The sequence below is a fragment of the Eublepharis macularius genome, chromosome 3 (assembly GCF_028583425.1).
Source record: "Eublepharis macularius isolate TG4126 chromosome 3, MPM_Emac_v1.0, whole genome shotgun sequence".
NCBI lineage: Eukaryota > Metazoa > Chordata > Lepidosauria > Squamata > Eublepharidae > Eublepharis > Eublepharis macularius.
Genome location: NC_072792.1, coordinates 186,320,885 through 186,345,201, shown reverse-complemented (window position 1 = coordinate 186,345,201; position 24,317 = coordinate 186,320,885). Strand labels below are relative to the sequence as shown.

General features: G+C 47.4%; 1 protein-coding gene across 2 annotated transcripts in view; it reads right to left on the bottom strand.

Moving 5' to 3' along the window:
• The window catches only part of PDE2A (phosphodiesterase 2A), a 334,282-nt gene that overhangs the window by 27,628 nt on the left and 282,337 nt on the right, over positions 1 to 24,317 (bottom strand). For both annotated transcript variants that reach the window (XM_054974872.1, XM_054974873.1), the window contains 4 exons: positions 24,002 to 24,043; positions 20,421 to 20,489; positions 8,489 to 8,619; positions 3,369 to 3,480 (listed from right to left, as the gene is read on the bottom strand). In XM_054974872.1, coding sequence (XP_054830847.1) covers positions 3,369 to 3,480; positions 8,489 to 8,619; positions 20,421 to 20,489; positions 24,002 to 24,043 — 354 coding nt within the window. The remainder of the gene's footprint in view (positions 1 to 3,368; positions 3,481 to 8,488; positions 8,620 to 20,420; positions 20,490 to 24,001; positions 24,044 to 24,317) is intronic.

The following is a 24,317-nucleotide window of genomic DNA, read 5'->3' as shown; positions in this document are numbered from 1 at the left end:
TGCATCTGATAAAGAGAACTTGATTCTCGAAAGCTTATGCTACAATAAAATTGGTTAGTCTTAAAGGTGCTACTGGACTCTTTTTGATTTTGCTACTACAGACTAACACGGCTGACTCCCCAGAATTCTTAATAGAATCCCGCCTGGTTTTCTTGCTCTGCAGTGCCTGCGGGTGCCACAGGAGGGTGCTCTGAGCCCACGACTGGAGTTCCAGAGCAAGCCGAGTGTTCCAGCGGGTGGCCACTGGCTGGCTGAAAGAAGGAGGCAAGAGTTCCGCAGGCACTGCCGCCCCGAAGTGGGAGCCTGCCTTCCAACCTACCAAGTTCAGCATGATACCTCTGTGAAGTCCTTCGTGAAAATGTCCAGGGAAGAGTGCCAAATCTCCTGCAGATGCAGTGGAGTTAGCCACGTTGCTCTGTAGTTGCACATTAATAAAGAGTCCAGTAGCACCTTTAAGCAGCTTTATTGTAGCATAAGGTTTCGAGAACCACAGCTCTCTCCATCAGAGGCATCATCAGAAGAGAGCTGTGGTTCTTGAAACCTTATGCTACAATAAAGTTGCTTAGTTTTAAAAATCTCCCACAGTGAGCTTTGCTTCCCAACTAAATTGCTCAAAAAGCCAGCATGCTCTTTCCACCAGAGTTAACTTTGAGCATCCCTGTTTGGTCCTCTGACTCTAATCTTTGTGCCTTTTGGCAAGTTGCATTCCAAACTTGCAAAATCTTCTTCACCAACCTCTCCTGTCTTTTCTTTTTGAACCATGCCTTTCCTAACCCTCTCCAGCCACAACTCCACTCCTTCTACCACCTCCCCAATCCACTGACTCCTTCCACCCATCCCTCACCCATCCCTCTCTCATCCCTCAACATCCCAGGAGGTGCTGAATGCTGCAAGCCCACAACCCCTTGTTGCTATCCCACCCACCCACCATACCCTTCCTCTAGTCTGCAAACATTTTGGAAATGTCTTTGAGCAACAAAGACTTTTAAAATATTATTTTGAATTAGCAAAAGATGGAGAAAGGATGAAATCTCTGCTCAGGGCTTCCATCTAATCCTTTCGCTGAAATATGACAGCATAATTTCTTCCAGCTAGCTGGAATACAAAATGCGGGGGGGGATGAGGGAACAGGGACGGGACGGCTGCATGGCATACATTCACTTGGACAAGTAATCCTATTTGCCTTCTACACAAGACTAGCTGTCCTTGCCTCCCCAATTCCGTCACTTGGAAGCAATCTGTGACCTGCATTTGGTACTGCCTGGGCCGGAAGGGTTGCATGTGTCTGTGTGTACGCATGCACAGCTGGGGGACTGAACCAGGGATCCAGAGACTATGCATTGTGGGCTGTTGTCCAAACACAAGAATCTTCCTGCAGGCGTCTCTGATATCATCCCCAGATGACCTTGGGAAGTCCAACCAAGTTGAAATCCCGCCAGCGAGAATTCTATCCAGAGACTGTGTGGGAGAGGGGGAGAGGCTTAGAGGGGGCACTGCATACCCATGCCAAATGGCAGGCGCCCAACTGCAAGCAGCCTAACAGGTTTTAAAAATTGTTTAATACACTTAACCATGTTAACCGAGCTTTAATAAACTTTAAAAGCACAAATGACAAGTCCTGGTCAGTCTCTGAAGAACTCAGGAAGCCAGGAGCAGGTGTCTTCTGAAGATACAAACACCTCACTCCCATCTCTGCCAGAAAAGCGCGAGAGAATTCCTATTTTGTTCTTAGAATCATAGAATCCTAGGGCTGGAAGGGATCTCTAGGGTCATCTAGTCCCACCCCCTGCACAACGCAGGAAATTCACAAATACCTCCCCCACCCCACACACACACCCAGTGACCCTTGCTCCATGCCCAGAAGATGGCAAAACACCTCCAGGATCCCTGGCCAAACTAGCTTGGGGAACATTGCTACTTGATCCCAAGGTTGGCATTACCCTGGGCATGTAAGAAGGGGCCACGAGAACTAAGCACTGATGTAGCCCTTCTGCCCTCCCTCTCACGATCTGCCCAGATTTACAGAATCAGCATTGCTGTCTGATGGCCATCTAGCCTCTGCTTAAAAACGTCCAAGGAAGGAGAGGCCACCACCTCCTGAGGAAGCCTGTTCCACTTAGGGACCACTCTCACTGTCAGGAAGTTCTTCCTAATGTTTAGCCGAGAACTCTGATTTAATTTCAGTCCCTTGGTCCTGGTCCGAACTTCTGGGGCAATGGAAAACAACTGTTGTTGTAATGGAGCAAAAATTGATGAAAGAGGCCAAGAATGATTACATTATAACTTGCATCTGACGAAGAGAACTGTGATTCTCAAAAGCTTATGCTACAATAAAGTTGGTTAGTCTTAAAGGTGCTACTGGACTCTTTTTGATTTTGCTACATTATAACATTTCCCATCCTTCATCCAAGAACTCCGGTAGAGTCAGAGATATGGACTGGAGATCTCCCCGAATTATAACTGATCTCCAGACTACAGACGTCTGTTCCCCTGCAGGAAAATGGCTGCTTTGGAGAACGGACGGTATGGCATTATACCCCACTGAAGTCCATTCCCTCCCCAAACCCTGTCCTCCCCAGGTTCCTCCCACAAATCTCCAGGAATGTCCCAATCCAGAGTTGGCAACCCTAAGCTCAGGCTCCCTCCTCCCCTGCATTTATCTTCACAACAACCCTGCGAAGCAGGCTAAACTGAGAGAGTCAGCGGCCCAAGGTCATCCAGTGAGTTCACGGCAGAATGGGGATTTGAACACATCTCTCCCCAGCCCCAGAGGTTACCCTCCCGTTTCAAGAGCATCTTAATATGTTGTTATCCGCCCTGAGCCCGCTCACAGGGAGGGCGGAATAGAAAGTTGAAACAAACAAACAAGAAAGAAAGAAAGAAAGAAAGAAAGAAAGAAAGAAAGAAAGAAAGAAAGAAAGAAAGAAACTGTGTGCTGGCCAGCTCTGCCGCTCCCTCTGGGGGCTCCCTGACCCAAAGGGGAGTTCTTTGGCCTTTAAAGCGAGCCTTTCCCCCACTGCCTTCTGGATCCTCCCTCTGAAACGGAGGTTTACAGGCTCTTTTGAAGACGATCTAGAAGTCAGACATTTGGCCCCGAGAAATGTATATTGCTTTTATGCCCCCTTTCAAAGGCCTTCCCTTGGGAATCTTTAAAAAATGAGCAAATGAAACGCTGTAAATCTCTGATGGAGACTCCTAGCTTGCCTCCGCCCTGCACAGAATTACAGTTCCCAGGACATCTGACCATTAACATCTCTAACATGGATAGGCCTGGAAAATGCCTGGCTTCTGCCCCACTTCTCGAGGCCCCCGCAGGAGAAGGAACTGCAGGGAATGCGTGCATAGGGGCTTACGCATGCGCCGCTTACCTGACACTCGCACTTGAGCTTCTGCTCCTTCTGGAAGGCCAGAGTGCTGGTCAGCACCGTGGAGGTGTAGCAGAAGCAGTGCTGGATCCGGTGCTCATCGTCTTCGGTGTAACTGCAGGGAGGAGAGGTGGGAACAATGCGTGAATTCTGCAGCCAGGGACTGGCGGGACAGCACAGAAAGCAGGGGCCCTGCGGCTAACACGCAAGGCAGCTCTCCGGGGTGAAGCTGGGAGCCAATTCAGACATGCCAGGGAATCCACAGTGAAGACAGTCTGCAGGCATGTGTCCGGAGGTCTGAAAAATGTCCACATGCTCAGTAGTCCCTGTGTGAGTGATGAAGCGGTAGGGATTTCAAGGGAAGAGTGCAGAGGAGTTAGCCGTGTTAGTCTGTAGTAGCAAAATCAAAAAGAGTCATAGAATCATAGAATCATAGAGTTGGAAGGGGGCCATACAGACCTTCTAGCCCAACCCCCTGCCCTGTGCAGGATCAGCCTAAAGCATCTCTGACAAGTATTCATCCAGCCTCTTCTTGAAAACTGCCAGTGAAGGGGAGCTCACCACAACTCCCTAGGCAGCTGATTCCACTTTTGAACTATGATTCCACTTTTGAACTAGCAGTCCAGTAGCACCTTTAAGACTAACCAACTTTATTGTAGCATAAGCTTTCGAGAATCACAGTTCTCCGTTCACATGCATCTGACGAAGAGAGCTGTGATTCTCGAAAGCTTATGCTACAATAAAGTTGGTTAGTCTTAAAGGTGCAAGGAAAGAGTGACTCAGTGGCACCCCCCTGGTTTGCATGCTGAAGTTTCTGGTTCAATCCATGGAAAGGTGCTGAGAAATGGCTTTCTCTGCCTGACACCTGGAGAAAGAGTAGGTAGTATGTAGCCAGATGGGGGAAAATGGGACATTGAGTCTGTGTACAAACTTTTAAATTTGTACACTTTTGAATGTATTATGTTTAGATATTATCAAGACTGTATGAATACACTTTCTGTATGACTGTATGAATGTTTGATACATTCATGATCATTTTGGTTTCATCACATACTATCACAATATATAATTCGGTTTCGTTTTCTCAGCCATGCCGGACGCTCCTCTCGGCTGGTCCGGGAGGAAACGACCGGGCACCCTGACCGGGCGGCTGATCCGCAAGGATTAGCCCCCAGGACTCCCAGGGAGGGAGGCAGGGTCCGGGACGCGGCGGGAAGAACTCCCCGAAATCAATGCGGGGGGGGAATTGCCCGTTTGTCCCTATGGAGGCCGGCAGATGTGCGCGGCGCCTCGAGTGCCGCCGGGCAACGAGAAACGGCAAGTAAAAGAAACAGGCGGAAGCCTGTAAACAAGCGAATCCCTTCTGTTTTACAAGCGTTTGTGAAGGAGAGGTTGATCTGAAGAAGACTCGCTCTTCCCCTTCGTTGAGTTCCAGAATTTTGTTGGCGCCCCCCCCCCCCAAAATGGCAGCAAGGAAGCAAAGTCCCGCTCTCGGTAAGTCAATCTCGGCTACTTTGAAGGGGGAGTCGCTCGAAGAGTTGGTGCGCAGGGCGGTGGTGGAAGCCATAAAACCCTTTGTTGACAAGCTGAACGAAACTGATCAAAGGGTGGGCTTAATTGAAAGCGAGGTGAAAACCATTAAGGCAGCAGCGGGGGGGGCAGAAAAGTCTGCTCTGGAAAGTGCGTCACTTGTGAAGGCTACAAAAAAGGAGCTGAAGTTGGTGGAGAACCAGCTGATCGGGCTACAGGTGGAACGAACGCAGACAATTTTGCGTCTCCAAAACGTGAAAGAGGAGGAAAATGAGGATCTGTGGGATTTGGTCTCGGAACTACTGGCGACACCCGCGAGGACGACTAAAGAAGAGGTTAAAAGCGCCATTTTGGAGGTCCGTCGGGCTTCTTCAAAATATGCAACAAAGCGACAGTTGCCTCGTGAGATCATTATTGACTTTTCATCTAAAAAGATTCGGGACACCATCCTATATAACTCATACAATGCGGATTTGGACTTTATGGGTTTGAAAGTCAAGATCTTGAAGGACGTTCCATTTCTAGTCCGGAAACGGCGTTTTAAATATAAAAAGTTTGCAGCTCTTCTGAGGGACCATGGAATAAAGTACAAATGGTTATTCCCGGAAGGAATATGGTTCAGATATAAAGATCAGGCCTATAAGATATTATCAGAAGATCAACTAAAGGATTTTGAGAATAAAAACCCAGAACTCTGCTGCACCGAGAACGAAGAAAAGGAGGAGCCGGAGGGGGGGGAGGAGGAGGAGGAGAGCACCGCAACAGCGGTTGCACAGAGAGAATTGCGTCCGGGACCTAGAAGGGGGAGGAAAGTTTAATCAGAATTTGAAATGTTTATTCTCTGTATGATTAACCACTCCATCATTATTCTATGGAGCTATTTTTGTATTATGACAGTATGAAGGGAAACATTGAAGTGTAGTGTTTAGTGTTTGTAGTTCATTCCCCCCCCCTTTTCTTTTTCCACCCCCATTTGTCCCTTCCCTCTCCCCTTTCCTTGTGATAGTCTGGTGTAGTGTTTTGTAGTTATGAAAATAAAAAAATTTATAATAAAAAAAAAACAATATATAGAAATACTTTCTAGTTTCCTGGGTGGGTTTCCACTTCTTTTGCTTGTCTGCACCGAGATTTGCCTTGTTGTTTGCTACATGCTGACTTGAAATAAGGCAGCTTCACGTGGTCAACATCTGCAATGCCTTTATGAAGGTCCATGAGCAAAGTTGTCTATTTGGACCAGCTTCCCAAGGCCTTTCACCGAACATAGGAAGTTTTGCAAGCAAAACAGGGCTCTACCACTGAGCTAATTCCATCTTGTCCCTTCTGTCCCTTCCAAAGTGGTACAGTGCCCAACTCAGTCTAAACTCCTTTTCAGACTCTTCTTCTGTGACAGAGTAGAAACATTTTCACAAGCACTTGAGATTCGCCCCACATCCACACACCCAGTTCCATCATTCAGATTTTCAATTCACACATTGAACGTGAATGTTTCCCTCAACATTTCCTTTCCATTTGTTGATTACGCTGGCAAGCTCAGGTAGGCTTTTTGCGTCCAGGTATTAAACAGCGTTGAACGTCTGTAAACACTGCAGAATGCCGAACGCTTTTATTGCACATCAATTACCAAAGCATGTCAAATATTGCATTTTGAAATCAAATACCGCAAACGCATAATTAAATGGAAAGGTCAGCTATTTAAGGTAAATGCTTGCCTATCTGGAGAACAGCAGGATTTGGGTCCAGTAGCACCTCAGAGACCAACAAGCTTTGCAGGGTGTAAGCTTTTGAGAGTCAAAGATCTCAAGGGAGGTATCGGAAGAAGGGAGTTTAGACACTCAAAAGCTTATACCTTGAAAATCTGGTTGGTCTCTAAAGTGCCACTGGACTCAAAGCCTACCATTCTGTTGCACCAATATAGATAAAAGCACATGACAATAATCAATACTGAGCAATAGTAGGGCAAGCACTTGTATTCTAGATGAATTTTCAGACTTTGCATGAACCGTCTGTGTGTTTTTTCTGTGTGTTAGGTAATTCTAACAGGTGTGCTTTAATCTTTTGACAGTTAATTAAAATAGTGGACTCTATCGAGATTAATGTTCCTCTATCAGAGATTCAACCAATGGTGATCTCTTAACTTAACTTTTTCTGACACTTCTCAGAGATTTATAGTTTTGTTTTGTACGTTTGAGTATAACGTAATTTTTTACTAATTGGAAGGTTGTACAATAGAAACTATGAATATTCAGTGAAGCATCAGACCAATTATCGTTTGTTTGTGCTATCATGTGAATAGACCTTAAATATTTGCATATGATGACTTATAAAATTGTAAACTCGATAGAATGGCAGAGCTCTGATGGAAGAAATCTCTTGAGAAAATTTAGGTGAGAACTTATGCATTTCATAGAAACTTTGATTATGTTAAACTTGGAATTTATTAAGAAATGTTAGCAAACTTATTTCTTATTGCCTTTCTGTGTTCTGTTTTTATAGGATTTATATTAATAACCATTTATATTTTGATTACTTGCTTCATTAAAAAACTAGGGTGTATTTTCAATAAAGTGAAATAAACTCTAGATAGGTGTCTGTGTGTTTGATAAAGAGTCGCAAAGCAATATTGAACCCTATATAAATAAATGTACTGATAAACAGGTGGTTCAAAGAACTTATCAGTTTGACAGGTCTGAGAACTAATTGCTGAAAGCTTTCCAAGAGAAAAGATACATCTTTCTTTTGGCTAGTAGAAGCTTAGTTTCAGACATGGGCAAAAGCTCATTACAATTCTACTGTACCTACCTGAGCCTATCTGAAAGTGCAATTTATGGAGGAGAACTTTGAATTGATTTCAAGAATGTGATGGCCTCTGGCTAATAAACTTTGTTTGTCGTTGTTGGAGGAGAGTTTCAGGGAGCAATATAGTTTTACAAAGAATAGCCGCTCCATGCGATACTCTATGGGGGAAGAGCGGTGGGGTGGATTCTCCCTCTCCCTCTCCCTCTTGCAAAAGCCACCCTGGAATTACTGCCTCCTGTTACATCCACACACACACCCTTGCTCCCGAGCTTCCAGAGGAAAACCTGAGTGGAGGTTTGTTGGAAGCGAGAGAATCCCCTCCACCACTTTTCCCCTGATGGAGAATCACATGGAGCAGCTGTGCTTTGTAAGACTACATTACCCAGGGAACACTGCAGGACCTGACACGTGAAGAAGATGTGTCAGGCATCTTGTGTAGTTTGGCTCGTAAGTGCTAAGGAGAAACAGCTGGGGGGGGGGGGACACAGCGCTGTGGCATTCATGCCTTGCTTACATAACAGGAGTCTTTGTTATAGTTATATTTAAAAATCAAATAAAAATATATTTAAAACAAAAACAGGAGTCTTGTTGCACCTTGAAACCTGGCAAGTTTTTATTCTAGCATCAGCTTCCAGGAACTAGCAGAGCCCACTTTAGCAGATGTAAATCATGAATCCTCATTAGGCAGACTATATATATGAAGCTGGGGATTGGGCGTCTCATATAGTTCGGCTCCTTGTTTCAGTTCTTCTTGTGACCAGAACTGACCCCCCCCCCACCGCCCCGCTAAGGCTCACCTCTCTCCTCCGAGCTTATTGAAAGCGCAGGCCAAAGCCACAACCTGGGAGGTGGCCCGGCTGATGACTGGGACGCAGAGCATGGCGGTCACTTCAAAGCCCAGCATGCTGTTCAACTGCTTGTGCTCTTCCTAGCGAGGGAGAGAGAAGGGAAAAATCAGAGGCGGAGTCCTCTCTCTGGCTGACTCCTCCCAGAGGCAGTCTGGCTGCACTGCTTCAGATGGCCAACGGGGGGCGCTGGGGTTGCCAACCTCCAGGTGATTCCCAGCATTCTCCCCGACTTGTGAGTGACCTCTAGGCTACAGAGATGAGTACCCCTGGAGAAAAATGGACGCTTTAATCTTTTAAATGCATCGTACGCCTCTTTTGATTGTAGCACTTATTGCATATAGACATGTTAATGTTTCAAAAGTATTCAAGAATTAAATCATTGTTACGCTAACTTCAAAATATTCAGTGTCTGATAGTTAATGTTAAATAATTTTTTGATTTCAAGCCAACTTGCTTATTTAGTTTATTAAATGTCTGCTGGTCTAGTGGGAAGTTTCATTAGGATTGAGAGAGAAAATATCCCTGAGTATTGTGAATATGCTGCATACCTGAAATTCGTATTTTAAATGTTATATGTTTATCACATTTTGGATTGGCCTTGCAATGTGTATTTTAAATTCTCTTTCTAAATTTTTACCCCCTTCCTTTTTTTTTCTGTATCCTAGTCTGTTAATATATGTATATGATGTATACGCATATGTATATGCCCTGGCCTATATAGCCCAGGTGAGCCTGAGCTCGTCAGATCTCAGAAGCTAAGCAGAGTCGGCCTTGGTTAGTAGATGGATGGGAGACCTCCAATGAAGACCAGGATTGCAGAGGCAGGCAATAGCAAACCACCTCTGTTTGTCTCTTGCCATGAAGACCCCACCAGGGCTGGTCTTAAGTCAGCTGGGGCTTTTTTTCAGCAGGAACGCGGTGGAACGGAGTTCCGGGCCTGCTTGAAAATGGTCACATGGCTGGTGGCCCCGCCCCCTGATCTCCAGACAGAGGGGAGTTGAGATTGCCCTCTGTCTGGAGATCAGGGGGCGGGGCCCCCTGTGCTGGCAACCCACTGAGTTCCACCACCTCTTTTCCCAGAAAAAAAGCCCTGAAGTCAGCTATGACTTGAAGGCACTCTCCACCAGCACCATGTATGTATAGAGAAAGAAAAATAAGAGAAATATGGCAGCTTTGAAGGGTGGACCCTACTGAGCTCCCACCCCTTCCCAAATTCTACCCTTCCCAGGCTCCCCTCCCAAATCTCCAGGAATTTCCCAAGCTGGAGTTGGCAAGCCTCGGGGGCTCATGTGACGGAATGCTTTCCCGTCCCCCTGCAAACTTAAAATGTCGAGAGACTTCTTTTCTCCAGGGTAGCGCAAGACTTGATTCCACGCTGGTGTCCAAAGCCCTTTTCCCGTTAGACTTTGCCGGGCAGCTGCTATGCAGAAGTGGCAGGCCGGCTTCACAGGTGCCACGCGAGGGCGAAGTCTCGTGGGCCTCAGCCAGAATCCTGCTTCAATCAGACGTTCACTCCATCGCCTTCTTAATCCTCCATCCCCTCTGGAGTGCTCCTGGTAATCCTCTCCAGCTTGCTACCCTCCTCCTCCTCCTGCCCACACTAGCTCAGGGTGGAGCACAGCGGTCCAGAAGCCGTCAGCGTGATCCTACCCCACCACCCCGTCTCCCAGGCTGCGCTTCATCTGCTGGCGGATGTCTAAATCTCCACCTGTATGCTGGCATCCCTAAAAAATGCCACCTCGCCTCAGAATCTTGTCTCGCTGGTTGACTGCTGAACACGATGGCTCCTTTCCTCTAATTGGGCTTTGCTCAGCTTTAGCATAATTTCTTGTTCTGCCTTCTCTGCCCAATTAAAGAGCCCTCTTGTGCCCAATAAGTCCTCCGCGCCTACTAGATTTGTCACATTCTGTATCGGATTAATATTGCATCTTAATTATGTAGAAGGACAGCTACGGCGTCTGTTTTCCAGCAAAGAGCGAAAAAGGTTTTGCGTGTTTGTGAATCTGAAATGTGGACTTTAACCTGTAACGTGTAACTGTTTCAACAGAAAGGAAATTAAATTTTAAGATGGCACATCAAGATCTGCAGAAGGAAACACTGTCTCCTTGGAGGACGGATCAAAGAAGAGGCAAAGCGGAGCTGCCTTATCCAAAGTCAAACCTTTGGACAGGGCCGGATCTAGGGTTCCCGGTGCCCGGGACAACCCAAGTCCGGCCACCCTCGTGTGTATGCACAGCACACACAATGTTCCCAGCGCTCCATGATGACGTCACTTCGTGATGTCATCACACAGGGCGGGCGGGCCACCAGCGGAGCATCGGCAGCATCGACGGCTGGGAGGCCGCCCGTGCCACTCGCGTTCTCCGCTGAGGGGGCAGCCAGCTTGCTGCACGCACCCTGTCCTGCAGAGCAGGCGAATGGCGCGGGCGGCCTCCTAGCCCTCCGTGCCACTCACTTGCCCAGTAGGACAGGGAGCACACGGCAAGCCGGCCACCCCCTCAGCAGGGCAGGTGAGTGGTGTGAGCGGCCTCCTAGCTCTCCGGGCCATTCACCTGCCCGGCTGAGGGGACGGGCGGCTTGCCGTGTGCTCCCTGTCCTACAGGGCAAGTGAATGGTGTGGGCAGCTGCTCAGCTGCCCATGCTGCTGCCGGCGTGCTCCCGGTGGCTGACAGCTGCGCCCAGCGCCCCCTCTTTGGCGGAGCTGGGGGCAGACTGTCCCCCCTGCCCCCCTCGATCCGGCCCTGCCTTTGGACTGTACAGCTCAGAAGTGTCTACTGTGGCCATGGCTCTCTGGCGGGCTGCACTCTTTCCCTACCTCTGAGATCTTTTAAATTGGAGATGGCAGAAACGGATCTTGGGAGTTCATACACACAGAACATAAATGGTACCACTAGAAAGGGTCCAGTCACACAACTTTTTACCAGTCTTTTGAAATGCTGTTCATACTTTCTATAACATTTTCTGTGGGCAAAGTAGTTCTTGTTGGTTGTAGTGTTCAAAACCTGCATACCTGTGGGACCACCTTTCCTACTTTGTCCCCCACAGGGCCTTGCGCTCTGCAGATAAGCAGCTTTAGATGGTCCTCGGCCCACAGGACATTTGTCTGGCCTCAACCAGGGCCAGGGTCTTTCTGGCCAGGTGGAACGCGCTCCCAATCGAGATCCAGGCCCTGCGGGACCTGTTACAATTCCACAGGGCTTATAAAACAGAGATGTTCCACCAGGCCTTTGGTTGAGAGCCAGAGAATTGTCCCCTGCCTGTCCCTGCCACGTATTCCATCGCTGGCTGCCCCAGGCTTGCATCACAGCTGTATCCATGTTTTTTAGATAATTGAATGTAGCCTGTACTGTTTATGGCACCAATCTAGTTTTTTGCATTGTACTGGACTGAATTTTAAATACTGTTTTTTAGATGATTGTTGATCATTTTAATGTGTAAAGTTTCCCTTGAGCCCATTCATGGGGAGGGCGGGGTATAAATTAGAGATGGGCACGAACAGCAATACTACAAAAAAAAAGCCACGAACAGCCCAATCAGCTGTTCGTGAACAAGCATTTCGTGAGGCCCCATTCTAAATGAACAGGTGGTCATTGCAAGCCTCGTTCATTGCTGTTCATTGCTGTTCATCAAGCCAGACATTCTGGCACCTGCAATCAATTCCCTTGGCAACTCAGGCAGGGATTGTCTGTCTGAACTCCTGCGGTTGCCCTGGAAACCCCAATCTAAGCCCAATTTAGCTTGATAGGCAGGTCTTCCTTTCAAGCGTGGAGCTCCAAATTTGTTACAACAAGGGATCAAAGACGAGGGGGGAGGGGGGCTCCCAGCTCTGACTTTGCAGACAGTGGAGAGACAACTGCTGTTGGCATTTTGATAGAGAGAGTACATTGGAGCTTGAATTTTCTTTGGGTGTGGTGGGATAGGGATCTACCTCTTCAAGTTCCAGGGCTGCTGTCAGGCTCTAGGCCAAGCTATTATTTATTATTGGTACTTTTCCTGCTGCCTGCTCAGGTAAGGTTTCTGGGAGTGGTGCGGTAGAGATCTACCCCTTCAAGTTCCAGGGCTGCTGCCAGGCTCTAGGCCAAGCTATTATTTATTACTGGTACTTTTCCTGCTGCCTGCTCAGGTAAGGTTTCTGGGAGTGGTGCGGTAGAGATCTACCCCTTCAAGTTCCAGGGCTGCTGCCAGGCTCTGGGGCCAAGTTATTATTTATTATTGGTACCTTGCCTGGTTTCTGGGAGTGGTGCAGTAGGGATCTTGACTTGGATGATGGCTGGAGGAGAGCCTGCCGCTCCCCACGAACAGCCAACCACAAACATGTTCGTGAATAGGGCCATGTTCGTGATTGTTCGTGAGTCCCTGTTCATGAGTCCCTGTTCGTGGATGGCAATGAACAATGAACATCATATTCGTTTTTTTTCTGTTCATGCCGATCTCTAATAGAAATATGATAATTAAATAATAACCAAAACTAAACTGCATGCTAAATCTCATGTTTGTTTTCTCAAGGGCTGAAAGGCACCTCCAGTTTACAGGGATTTTTGCCACTTGTTGCCAACATGTTCATCCCCTTCTGATGCTATTCTTGTGTGTGCTCTTTTCCTCTTTGCCCTCACTGCCCTCGGCCTCATCTGCCCTCGCTGTGGCTTCACCTGATGGCGGCAATGACCATGGGAATTTTTAAAAACGATTTTAAGATGCTAGGTCTAATGTGATGTTATCCCGCAGGCTTGCAAACAGAATTGGGTGGGTTATTATTGTTGTAAAGAGCAGAGTAAACAAATGAGATCAAGGTCAGTGAAGGCAGAGAGAAAGGGAGGGAGGGAAGGGAGGAAAGAAAGGCCTAAAAAGCTGCAGCAATCAGAGGAACTGTAATGTAGGAGAAGGAACTGCCTTGCCAGAGCCACAAAGGTTGGAATTTATAAAATTGCCCAGGATCCTCTAATTTGCATTTATCAATTGCTTCTGCAGGGAAGGTTGTGCCTTGGAAGGCATGCAGGGCTCTTAAAATGATTGGTTTGTTCAGAAAATGTTTTAATTGTGCTGTTTGTTGTTATGGAGGGAAGTTTATTTTCCAAATAGTCTTCTTCGAAGGCCTCCTCTTGCCAGCCCTCATCCATTTGCTTCTATAAAGGTCACATTTACATGATACCGCAACTTTCCCAGCCTCGATTGGATGACTGGACCCGACGTATTGAACTGTTCTGTAAATTCAATTCCCTTTTGCAAAAAGCCCAAGCCAATTTCAGCAATAATTAGGGCAGTTTCACTGAGAACAAGCAAAGGGTTAAAGCCAGCGCCATCTAGTGGTCGTGGCAGGCCGACCACGCGAGCCCAAAAGCAGCACGTGAAAGTTCATTTTTAAAACTACAAAAAGTAATAATTGTAAATTAAGGGAGCTCACCTTATAATAGAAATGAGTATTACAAGCTGGGCAAATTCATGTTATAGAATCATAGGGTTAAAAGGGACCCCCGAGGGTCATCTAGTCCACCCCCTGCACAAGGCAGGAAATTCATAACTACCTCCCCCCACACACTCCCAGCGACCCCTGCTCCGTGCCCAGAAGATGGCAAAACAGTTATAACCATTAGATTTAAACTTTGGTGCTACTAGAGATCTGTCAAGAGAGATGCCAAATTGCAAGTGAAATTGAACTTAGGCCCTGTAGTCTAAACCAGTACTCTGTGAGCACCTCAGTGGGTTTCCGCAATTCACCCTCTGATACCTGCCAAGTTCAGGACTCAAGATACCCTGATTCATTGCGAGATTTTGGGAAATTCCTTCGGGTGCAGCCAATCATGCCCATTCCAATCATGGACTTCTCATGCCTTATGAGGTTGTGCCCTTTGGCAGAGAAATGCAACATTCTCAATTCAGGCTACTGAAATTTTGCCCCATGTGCCAAGAGTCTGGGGGATCCTGTTATTGGGTCTAAGGAAGCCTTAATTGTGGTGAACCCTGGAATATGGACCTTACTGGCGAACCTTTGTCATGTACTCCTGCATACCTGCCATAAATGTGTTTTGCATTTTGTGCTGATCATAACTGTTTGCTAAGGTTGTATTCTGTATACTGCATAAATCATCTGAGAGTGTGTTAATTGCGAACATGGAATGTACTGGGCCAGTGGGGGCTGACTGTTATCTGTTGAAAGTATTTCCTTTCACTTCTATGGTAAGTGTCCTTGGACGCTCACTGATGTATCTTTTTTCAGAGTCTGGGATGATTTCATTCTGTACTCTGTCTAGCCTAAACTAATCCGTTCCCATGTAACTCTTCGGGGTTTTCACACCAGAACGTCAACGGACCAAAAGGGCAGGAGGTTTCCCTATAATTAATAGTGCCCTTTTTTGAATAGTCACTTCTGCCAATTGCCACTTCTGCCAATAGCTGCGAGCAGCGAACGATGCACCTTTTCCCAGAGACTGGGATAATTTCAGTTTGTACTCTGTCTAGCCTAAACTAATCAGTTCCCGTGTAACTTCTTTGGGTTTTTGCGCCAGAATGTCAATGGACCCAAAGGGCAGGAAGGTTCCCTATAATTAGTAGTGTCCATTTTTGAATAGTCACTTCTGCCAATTGCTACCTTTGTGTGAACACCTTGAACTGCATGGATCTCTAATAAAGTTGCTTCAACTGGAACACCTGTGTGTTAACTGTGGAGAACTTGAGGGACCTAACTGCCAGGGACTGACAACCTTCTTCACTGTCTCCTTTTAGCCTTCCTTGCTTCCTTATTTTTTCCGGCGCTTTAAGGAGTTCCAGAGTTTGTCTCCCCATTAGTGTATCTTTCCCTTCCTCTCCTATCTTTTCTCATGTTTTTAAAAAGTCTATTTTAATTGGATTTTCATGTTAATTTATTGCAATATGCACAGTGCAATGAGCACCAACTGGCAAGGAAGGCTGCGATAAGTCACATTATTGCTACTCGTTAATTGCCCTAATATTCTCTTCCACCGTCTCTCACAATAACAGAGCAGGCTTGAAGGGACTATCATGGCAGGGCCCCCACCCCAATGAACTCCTTTACTCTCTCCCTTATACAGGTGTGGCTGTCTAATGCACTCGTTGCGACAAACTTCACACATTTTGCATTGTATTCCACAGGCCTTCTGCTGGCTGATTGCCCTGGTTTTGAATTTTGTAATTTGTAATTTGCCCGGAGTCTTAGTCAGAAAGGTGACCTATTAATAAGGTAAAGAAATGTTTTGCTAATTTGTTCAGAAGGTGCTTGGCTGTCATGGCCCTTTCTTACATGCTCAGAACAATGCCCACCCCCACTTCGGGGTCAGGAAGGAATTTTCCTCCAGATGGGCGAGGGATCCTGGAGTTTTTTTGCCTTCCTCTGGGCAAAGAGCAGGTGTCATTAGGGGAGGTGGGGGGAGGGAGAGAGAGAGAGCTGTGAATTTCCTGCATTGTGCAGGGGGCTGGACTAGATGATCCTTGGGTTCCCTTCCAGCTCGATCTTTCTAAGCGTCAATCTATGTTTCTGTTTCAAACCTGTGGAAATACCCTCTACACACCTTCTACACTTGTCTCTTTGGAACAAACTACATGAGACTTTTTTATGGAGTCCGGTCCCTTTAAAAAGTCCCAACTCATTAAAAAAAGTCTTATGGCCCTTGGATTCACATCGCTCCTTGGCAGTGAATCTTTGACCGTACTGATTCCCCGATCCTTACAATTGGAGATGCCAGGAATTGAACCTGGGACCTCCTATGCACAAAGCAAAAACTGTACCAGTGAGCTACAGCCTCTCCTTAGCTCTCAAGGACACTTACACTGCAATCCTAAGCAGAGTCATGCCCTTTGGATTTAGAAAGATCTACTTCTGTATAGGATTGGACTGATGCTAATCCTACTACATAATTCTGTAAACGGGTTTCCGATGACTCACTGGGATTCCACAGCGCAGGCGCAGTAGAGCACCCCTAGTGGGAGAAGAGGGGAGTCGCTCCATGGGCCAATGAGGCCGGAAGGAGTTGCTGCCGGGTGGAGGAGCTGGAGCCGCTCCCCTTGCGCACTCTCCAGCAGCAGCGGCCCCAATCCGGGCAGCTGTCGAGCAGAGGAGCTGGAGCCACTCCCTTCGTGTGCTCCTCACCTGTAGCAACCCCAATCTGGGTGGCTGCTGGGTGGAGGAGCTGGAGCCACCCCCCTCTCAATGCCCAGCTGGGCCATCCTGCCCTCCTTCCCCCACCCCAGATCGAGTTGCTGGGGAGGGGGCAATGGCCACCCCATCCTCCCGGCCCTTTTTAGAGCCCGTTGTATTTTTTGCTACAATGGGTTTTGTTGCTAGTGAAGAAATAAGAGATAAGCATTAGGGTGGAGAGGGAGAAAGGCAACCTGAAGTGCTACAATCCAGTCTGTCTCTGGATAAGCTCCAGAATTCTCATCAGCCTGGCTTACGAGGCCGAATTTTCCTGTGATGGACATTCTGTGCAGCCAAGAGTGAAGAAACTGGTTTGCAACTTGGGGACAATATGAGCACGCTGTCTGCCCTGGTGCTTGGTGCCAGTAATTCCCACCCACCCCTCTTTCAGAGTCCTTGGTCCACAAAAAACCCTATCTCTGCACCTAGCCCATACATCCTGGTGCTGGAAGAGCTGTCATATGGTGATCCTATTTCATGGCAAGAGGCTATCAGAGGTGGTTGGCCATTGCCTGCCTCTGCAACCTTGGTCGTCGTTGGAGGTCTCCCATCCAATTACTAACCAAGAGAGACCCTGCTTGGCTTTTGAGATCTGATGAGATCTGGTCTATCCATACATCCTAACCCTGGCCATTTTGCTAATTAAGATATAGAAATCCTAGGGGATCATCCGGGGTAGGAGCAAAACAGAGAGACGTTTAGATATAAGAGGGAGCATTTTTTTCAAGTGAGGAGAATAAAGACCCGCCACTGACACATGACTTGGCCCTATACCAAGTTGGACTACCGGATCCTACAGACGAGTATTGGGGGCTCTGATTGTCAACAGCCTTCCCGTCAGTCCCTGGCAGTTAGGTCCCTTCAAGTTCTCCACAGTTAACACACAGATGTTCCAGTTGAAGCAATTTTATTAGAGATCCATGCAGTTCAAGGTGTTCACACAAAGGTAGCAATTGGCAGAAGTGACTATTCAAAAATGGACACTACTAATTATAGGGAACCTTCCTGCCCTTTGGGTCTGTTGACATTCTGGCACAAAAACCCAAAGAAGTTACATGGGAACTGATTAGTTTAGGCTAGACAGAGTACAGACTGAAATTATCCCAGTCTCTGGGAAAAGATGCATCGTTCGCTGCTCGCAGCTCTCCTCCAAGGACACTTGCTAGAACAGTGAAAGTAAATACTTGTATAGATAATAGACAGCCCCCACTGGCTCAGTGAATTGTAAGTTAGCAGATTACACACTCTCAGATAAGTTATGCAAAATACAGGATACAGTTATGGTCAGCACAAAATGCATAACACAATATTGGCAGGTACGCTGGCATACTTGACACTTCCAGGGGCCCATTTAGAGAAGGGCCTTCCCAGGCACCCTTTAAAGATGCCAGAGGCTGCACCCACAGCCCTCTGTTTGGAAAGCCCAAGTTCTCCTGCCTAATGTCGGGCTTTCTCCAAACACAATAAAAGAGGCCATCAGCACTTACTGACTGCCCCCCTCCCACCGTGGTCAGACACAGCTTCCTATTTACTTGGTCAGACACAGCTTCCTATTTACTTGCTAGCCAGAATATATTTAACTTACTTTCCCTTCAACAAGCCCTCCTGCTTGTTTGTCGATTCAAACACCGGTGATGGATTACTCCAGAGCCCTGGCAAAATAACCCCCTCAGGATCCACAGCACGTCACTTGGTGGGAGAGGCTGGGATCGGGCTTGATTAAATTGCATAGCATTTAAAAAAAAGTGCAAAGCTGGCAAACCTCCCCCCTTCCACCTGCCCTCGGTCACAGCTGGCTCTTTACCACCAGGGGTTGCCAGCACACCAAGCCCAGTCTCTTGACACCAAAAGCACACATTTGTCAACATCTCTCTGCAACATGGGGCTGACCCATTTTACTCATTCTAGTGCTTTCCTTCAGTGTAAGGAGTCTTCCGACCATGCACGAGGCCCTGTGAGCCTCTTGCACGGGTTGATGTCTCCTTGCACCGGAGGGCTGTGGCAGGCAGCGTTTGTGGAACGGAAAGAGCCTCTTGCAGTGTCAAAGGCTTACTGCAGCAAAGTTCTGAAAGCTGGCAGAACGGATCCACTGAGCTGAATCCTCAAGCATCCCATTGCCGTGGTGCCAAAACTTTGGAACTCCCTCCCAAGGGAGATTCGCCTGTCCCCCTCTACTGCTGTCCTCCACCAGCGGGTGAAGACTCAGAAGCATACAATCATAGGGTTGGAAGGGACCTCGAGGGTCATCTAGTCCAAACCCCCTGCCCAATGCAGGAAATTCACAACTACCCCCTCCCCACACACCCAATGACCCCTTCTCCATGCCCAGAACACAGACAAGATCGCTAGCTGAACTGGCCTGGGGAAAATTGCTACCTGACCCCTGGTACCTGACCTGTTTCATTGGGCATACTCCCAATAACTGCTGGAGGGAAGGCGGCATGGTACAGCCTGATCTCATCAGATCTCAGAAGCTAAGCAGGGTCGGTACTTGGATGGGAGACCGCCAAGGAAGACTCTGCAGAGGAAGGCACTGGCAAACCTCCTCTGTTTCCCACTTGCCTTGAAAGCCCCTTGCTGGGGCTGCCAGAAATTGGGTGCGACTTGAGGGCAACTTACATGCACACCCAATAACTGTTATTGGGGCCCCCTTCCCAATTCTGGGTGTTGTGCATTTGTGTGTGTTTTTATTGAATTATTTCAAGACTATTTTTATTTATTTATTTACATTATGCGTCGCCCTCCTTTCTCACTGAGACTCAAGGCAGATTACACCATGCAGTTCCGTACAGTCCGTTTCAAAGACATTTCTTTAAACATGCAATACGGTATATACATGCAAATTGGCAAAGACTGAAATCGCTTAAAATCCTGTTCTAATTTTTTTAATGTTTTAGTGTTCGCGAACTTGAGGACCCTATTTGGGTTGAAACGCAGCATACTAATATTTTAAACTAACAAAAAAGAAAGAAAGAGGTACTTAGAATTCCATGCCACTAAGTACCAAGCTCTATAAAAAACTCTATTACCCAGGTATCATGTGCAGGAATATTACGACACCGTGCTCAGAGAGGATGTCTCATAAAGAACATGGCTTCAGAGCGCCAGTGAACATAACTAGTAGCCTCCTAGACTAGTCAAAAGCCCCCCTCTTTTATTTAAGTCAACACATTTAAGTTAAGACTCCTGGCGAAGCATTTTGAACCCTGGCTTGCAAACCAGAATAGGAAGATACAGGTCAGACTTCCTTGATATTTGGACACTGAATAAACTAGTACTTCTGAACTGATTTCTTGTCTTAATAAACAATTGCCTGTAAATGACAAAGCTATAAGCCAAGGCCTTTTACCTTTGTGCCTTCTGTTCATTGGAAGTGTTGGGGCACACACCATTTTCATAATGAAAGTAAAATAATATTTGCTTGCTTAATTAAGACAACTCATTTCGTCTTTCCCCCCTCCCATTTGTATGCAAGCTGGCCTCTTGATGGTTACTAGTTGAACCAAATAAAGAATCCCTGGAAGAGCTGCTCATGTTTACAGTCAAAAAGGAGCCATTCTAATTGGACCTGATTTAAGCAGTTTAAGGCCAAAGCTCATATCTTGCTCATTCCGACTTCAAACAAGAGGAGGCAACAGTGAACATAATTCCCCCAATTTCCTGGAACACTTCTTCCCCTCCATGCTCACAGAAAGACAAGTTAAATCAAGCGAAGCCCCACTGTTAACTTACCACACTGATATCTTGAAGAGTGATGGATTTCTTCTCCTCCACAACCTTTCCCAGACGGCCAAACGTTAGCTGCAGGGACAAGAGGGAGAGTTGTGGGGAACCGTAGCCGACTAGACAGACGAAGAATTGAATCACATCCCTAAAAATGATCTCTCCATGCCTCCGTCATCTGTAAATGAACCCCTAATCTTGGGCTCCCCCTTTTTGTCCACTGACAGGGCAATTCAATATTAATTGGCAGCCAGGCCTTGTTTGGTGAACTTGAGCAAAGGCCCAAGATCACCGTAAGTGTCAATTTGGAGTAATCATGCCGAGGTCAAGATAATCCAAACTATGGTATTCCTCATTGCCATGTACGGATGTGAAAGTTGGACGGTAAGGAAAGCGGACAGGAAAAAAATGGATTCATTTGAAATGCGGTGCTGGAGGAGAGATTTGCGGATATCCTGGACAGCCCAAAAGACAAATAAGTGGGTTCTAGATCAAATCAAGCCGGAATTCTCCCTAGAAACTGAGGCTATCGTACTTTGGTCACATCATGAGAAGACAAGATTCTCTGGAAAAGTCAATAATGCTGGGAAAAGTGGAAGGCAGCAGGAAAAGAGGAAGGCCTAAAACGAGGTGGCTGGACTCAATGAAAGAAGCCACGTCCTCCGGTTTGCAGGATCCGAGTAGGTCTGTTGGAGAGAGAACGTTTCCTTCATAGGGTCGCCATAGGTCGGAAATGACTTGACGGCACGTAACACACACGCATGCCGAGAACTGCTGCTGTCTTGCTTGCATAATGATTGAGCCAGCCTTGAACCAGCAATTGTGGGACTGAATTTGATGGCCCTTTCAACTAGGGTTGCCAGATCCCCCGGGACCCAACTTGAGAGATGGGGGGTCATGGGGGGGCACGAGGGGAGGCACTTATCGGAGCTCTGGAGCTCTTCCTTGTGCACCGGGAATGATGCCATTCCTGGCACAGCATGGGGACCTTCCGCACACTTCAGAGCTCCTAGGGCCATTCCCTGTGCTTTCCCCTCTGCCGGCCAGGTGAGTTGTGGCAGGGGGGGAGAGGCTGGTAGCGGGGTATCCCCCACTCCCACCAAGGGACTGGTAACCCTGCTTTCAACTCACATCTACCACCAAACCCAGGCAGCTAACAAGGGTGTAGTTCTGCCCTCCCTCTCTGTAACATTCTGTTGCATTGCCTTTGCACTGTGGTGTCTCAACATTGCCTGGGGAAACATGGAACCATGTAATGGTTCCGTATCTCCTCTTAAGTACATCCTCTTAGGTGCATCCTACGACATTTAGGGTGGTGGTGTTGGAGGAGGCAGGATGGCTGGCTACCCTGGTAATCATAACAATAACAACTGTGCTTATAGACCATTCTTCTGGACAGATTAGTGCTCCACTCGGAGCAGTGTATAGTGTTATTATCATCCCTGCAATACAGCTGGGGAGCTGGGGCTGAGAGACGTGGCTTATCCAAGGCCACTGCTGAGATCAGGGCACGGGTGGGAGTCAAACCAGCAGAGTGTTGATTTGCAGCCCGCTCACTTCACCACTATGCTAACAGCAGCTCTTCATGATTTCGTCCTGGCTGTTCTAGGGAACACGGCTTTCTCAGTGACCTTGTTTTACTAAGAAAAGGTTCTTTCCCTCCTCCACATAAGTAATCCTCATGACATTTCTGTCTGGAGAACTTCACTAAGTTGGAGACTAAACACAGGCCTATTACACGAAAGGGAAAGTTTTAAGAGGGTAGCCATGTCGGTCTGCAGTAGGACAGCAGGATTTGAGTCTAGTGGCTCCTTAGAGAGCAGCAAGATTTCCAGGGTGTGAGCTTTCGTGAGTCTGATCTCCCTTCTTCAGGAAAGGAGAGATCCCCTTGTCCTTATTAATGATGCGGCTACGGCAACGGCACACAGCCTCATTCCGCTTGAGCTCAGCTGTGCCTCATGCAGCGCATTTTGGTATTCACGCCGCATCCTACACCCTTATCACCGTGACATGCAGAACTGCACTGAAACCTTCTGAAGGCTGTTGAATATTTTAGCAGGAGAAGATTATGTACTGTACATAAATCAAGGAGACAGACGCTCCTCCGCTCTCAACGCAAAGTCTCGTACACAAACATCACTTAACCTTCTGGCCGTCACCGATTACGGCGCTATTATCTACCGGCGCAATCCGCTTGGCGGAGATCGATCGCTCTATCAAGCCATCTGGAGGCCCCGCCACACTGCCTGCCTCTGGAGCAGGCCACGATGCCACCTCTACCGGGCAATTGCACCGATCCCGTTCATTTTCAACGGGCTTTGTCAGGAGCACCTTCCCGCTGAACTGCGGCCCTGGAGTTCTCGCACTTTCTGGGCTTTTCAAAAACATTTTGAAACAAACCTTAGGTGGGCCTTATCCACTAACCATGATAACTACAGGGAACCTCTACAGTCAAAAGGCAGCAAACTTTTGAAACTCAGTGAGAGCCAGTTTAGTGTAGCGGTTAAGAGCCGGGTTTGATTCCCCACTCCTCCACTGGAAGCCAGCTGGGCGACCTTGGGCCAGTCACAGCTCTCTCAGAGCTCTCTCAGCCCCACCCACCTCACAGGGTGTTTTGTTGTGAGGATAATAATGGCATACTTTGTAAACCGCTCTGAGTTGGCATTAAGTTGTCCTGAACGGCAGTATATAAATTGAATGTTGTTGTTGTTGTTGTTGTTAGTGCCAGGAGGCAATATCAGGGAACACTTCGGCCTTTAGTCCCTGTTGTTGGCCCTGCACAGTCACTGGTTGACCACCAGTCACAGGATGCTGGGCTGGATGGACCTTCCCTGGTCTGACGCAGCGGGGCTCTGCTTATGTTCTTGCATAGTGAGGGCAGCTGCGTCCCAGACACCCCGGTCCAAAATTATGAGGGTCGAGGGTTGATTGTTAACCAGAGCATTAAGGAGAGAGCAGGATGAATCAGGGTGAGATACCCTTCACGATGTTGTCAGGCGAAATAATCTGATCTCGCTTGCACGGGCCTTATAAAAAGGAATCACAGGAGATGTCTTTCCTGATCATTTTATCAGACAAGGACTATCCTGTCTTTAGTTTGTTCTCCACGGAAACATTTCGGTTTGCAAAGCTGGCACCCTGTCCCCCCAAATCCCTTCTTGATCTGGCAGACAAACAGAAGTGACCTTGGAAGGCGAGGACTGGTGGTGGCGTTTTTTGACAGCGGCCAAACAAAACCTGACGTTTGAGTCATGCTGGTCCAAGACTTGGGAGCTCTGAGCCCTTTGGTGGGTCTACTCCAGTTCAAAAAAAGCAGGGCACACAAGCCAGGAAGAAGCCTCCCATGTCCTTTTTATTTGTTTTGAATATTTATATACCTGCCTTTCTCCTGAACATCTCAGGGGCTCCGTGCAAATGAGCACAGGAGACTTGGGGGCATCCCGTGTCACGGTTGAGGTTCTGGTGAATGCTACATCCCCACCAGCCTCAACACCTCCCCCTGTGTCAGTCAGCACTCCCTGTCCTATAAAGGTCAGCAGGTTGTAACCCAGTGTCTGGATCTGACAGACGGACGATGTTTATCGACTCACCGGAAAGCTGATCTCTTCCTCCAGCACTTTATCCCCAACAACCTGCAAGAAACCAGCAACAGGGAAAAGTGAGAACCTGCATTCATTTATTCGTTTGGAAGTCATCCTGAGACTGCCTCAGACCCCAAGTTCACAGGGGACTTTGCAGAATGTCTTGAGCTTTCCAGCCGTCGTGAACCATGTGGAAAGATGGGGTGCAAACGTTTTCAAGATAAATAAATAATAAAAATCTAAATAATCCAAATAAATAAAAACTTGGTAGCAATTCCTCTGTAGAAATAAGCTAAAACAGACAAATTAAAAGGCTTGGACTCAT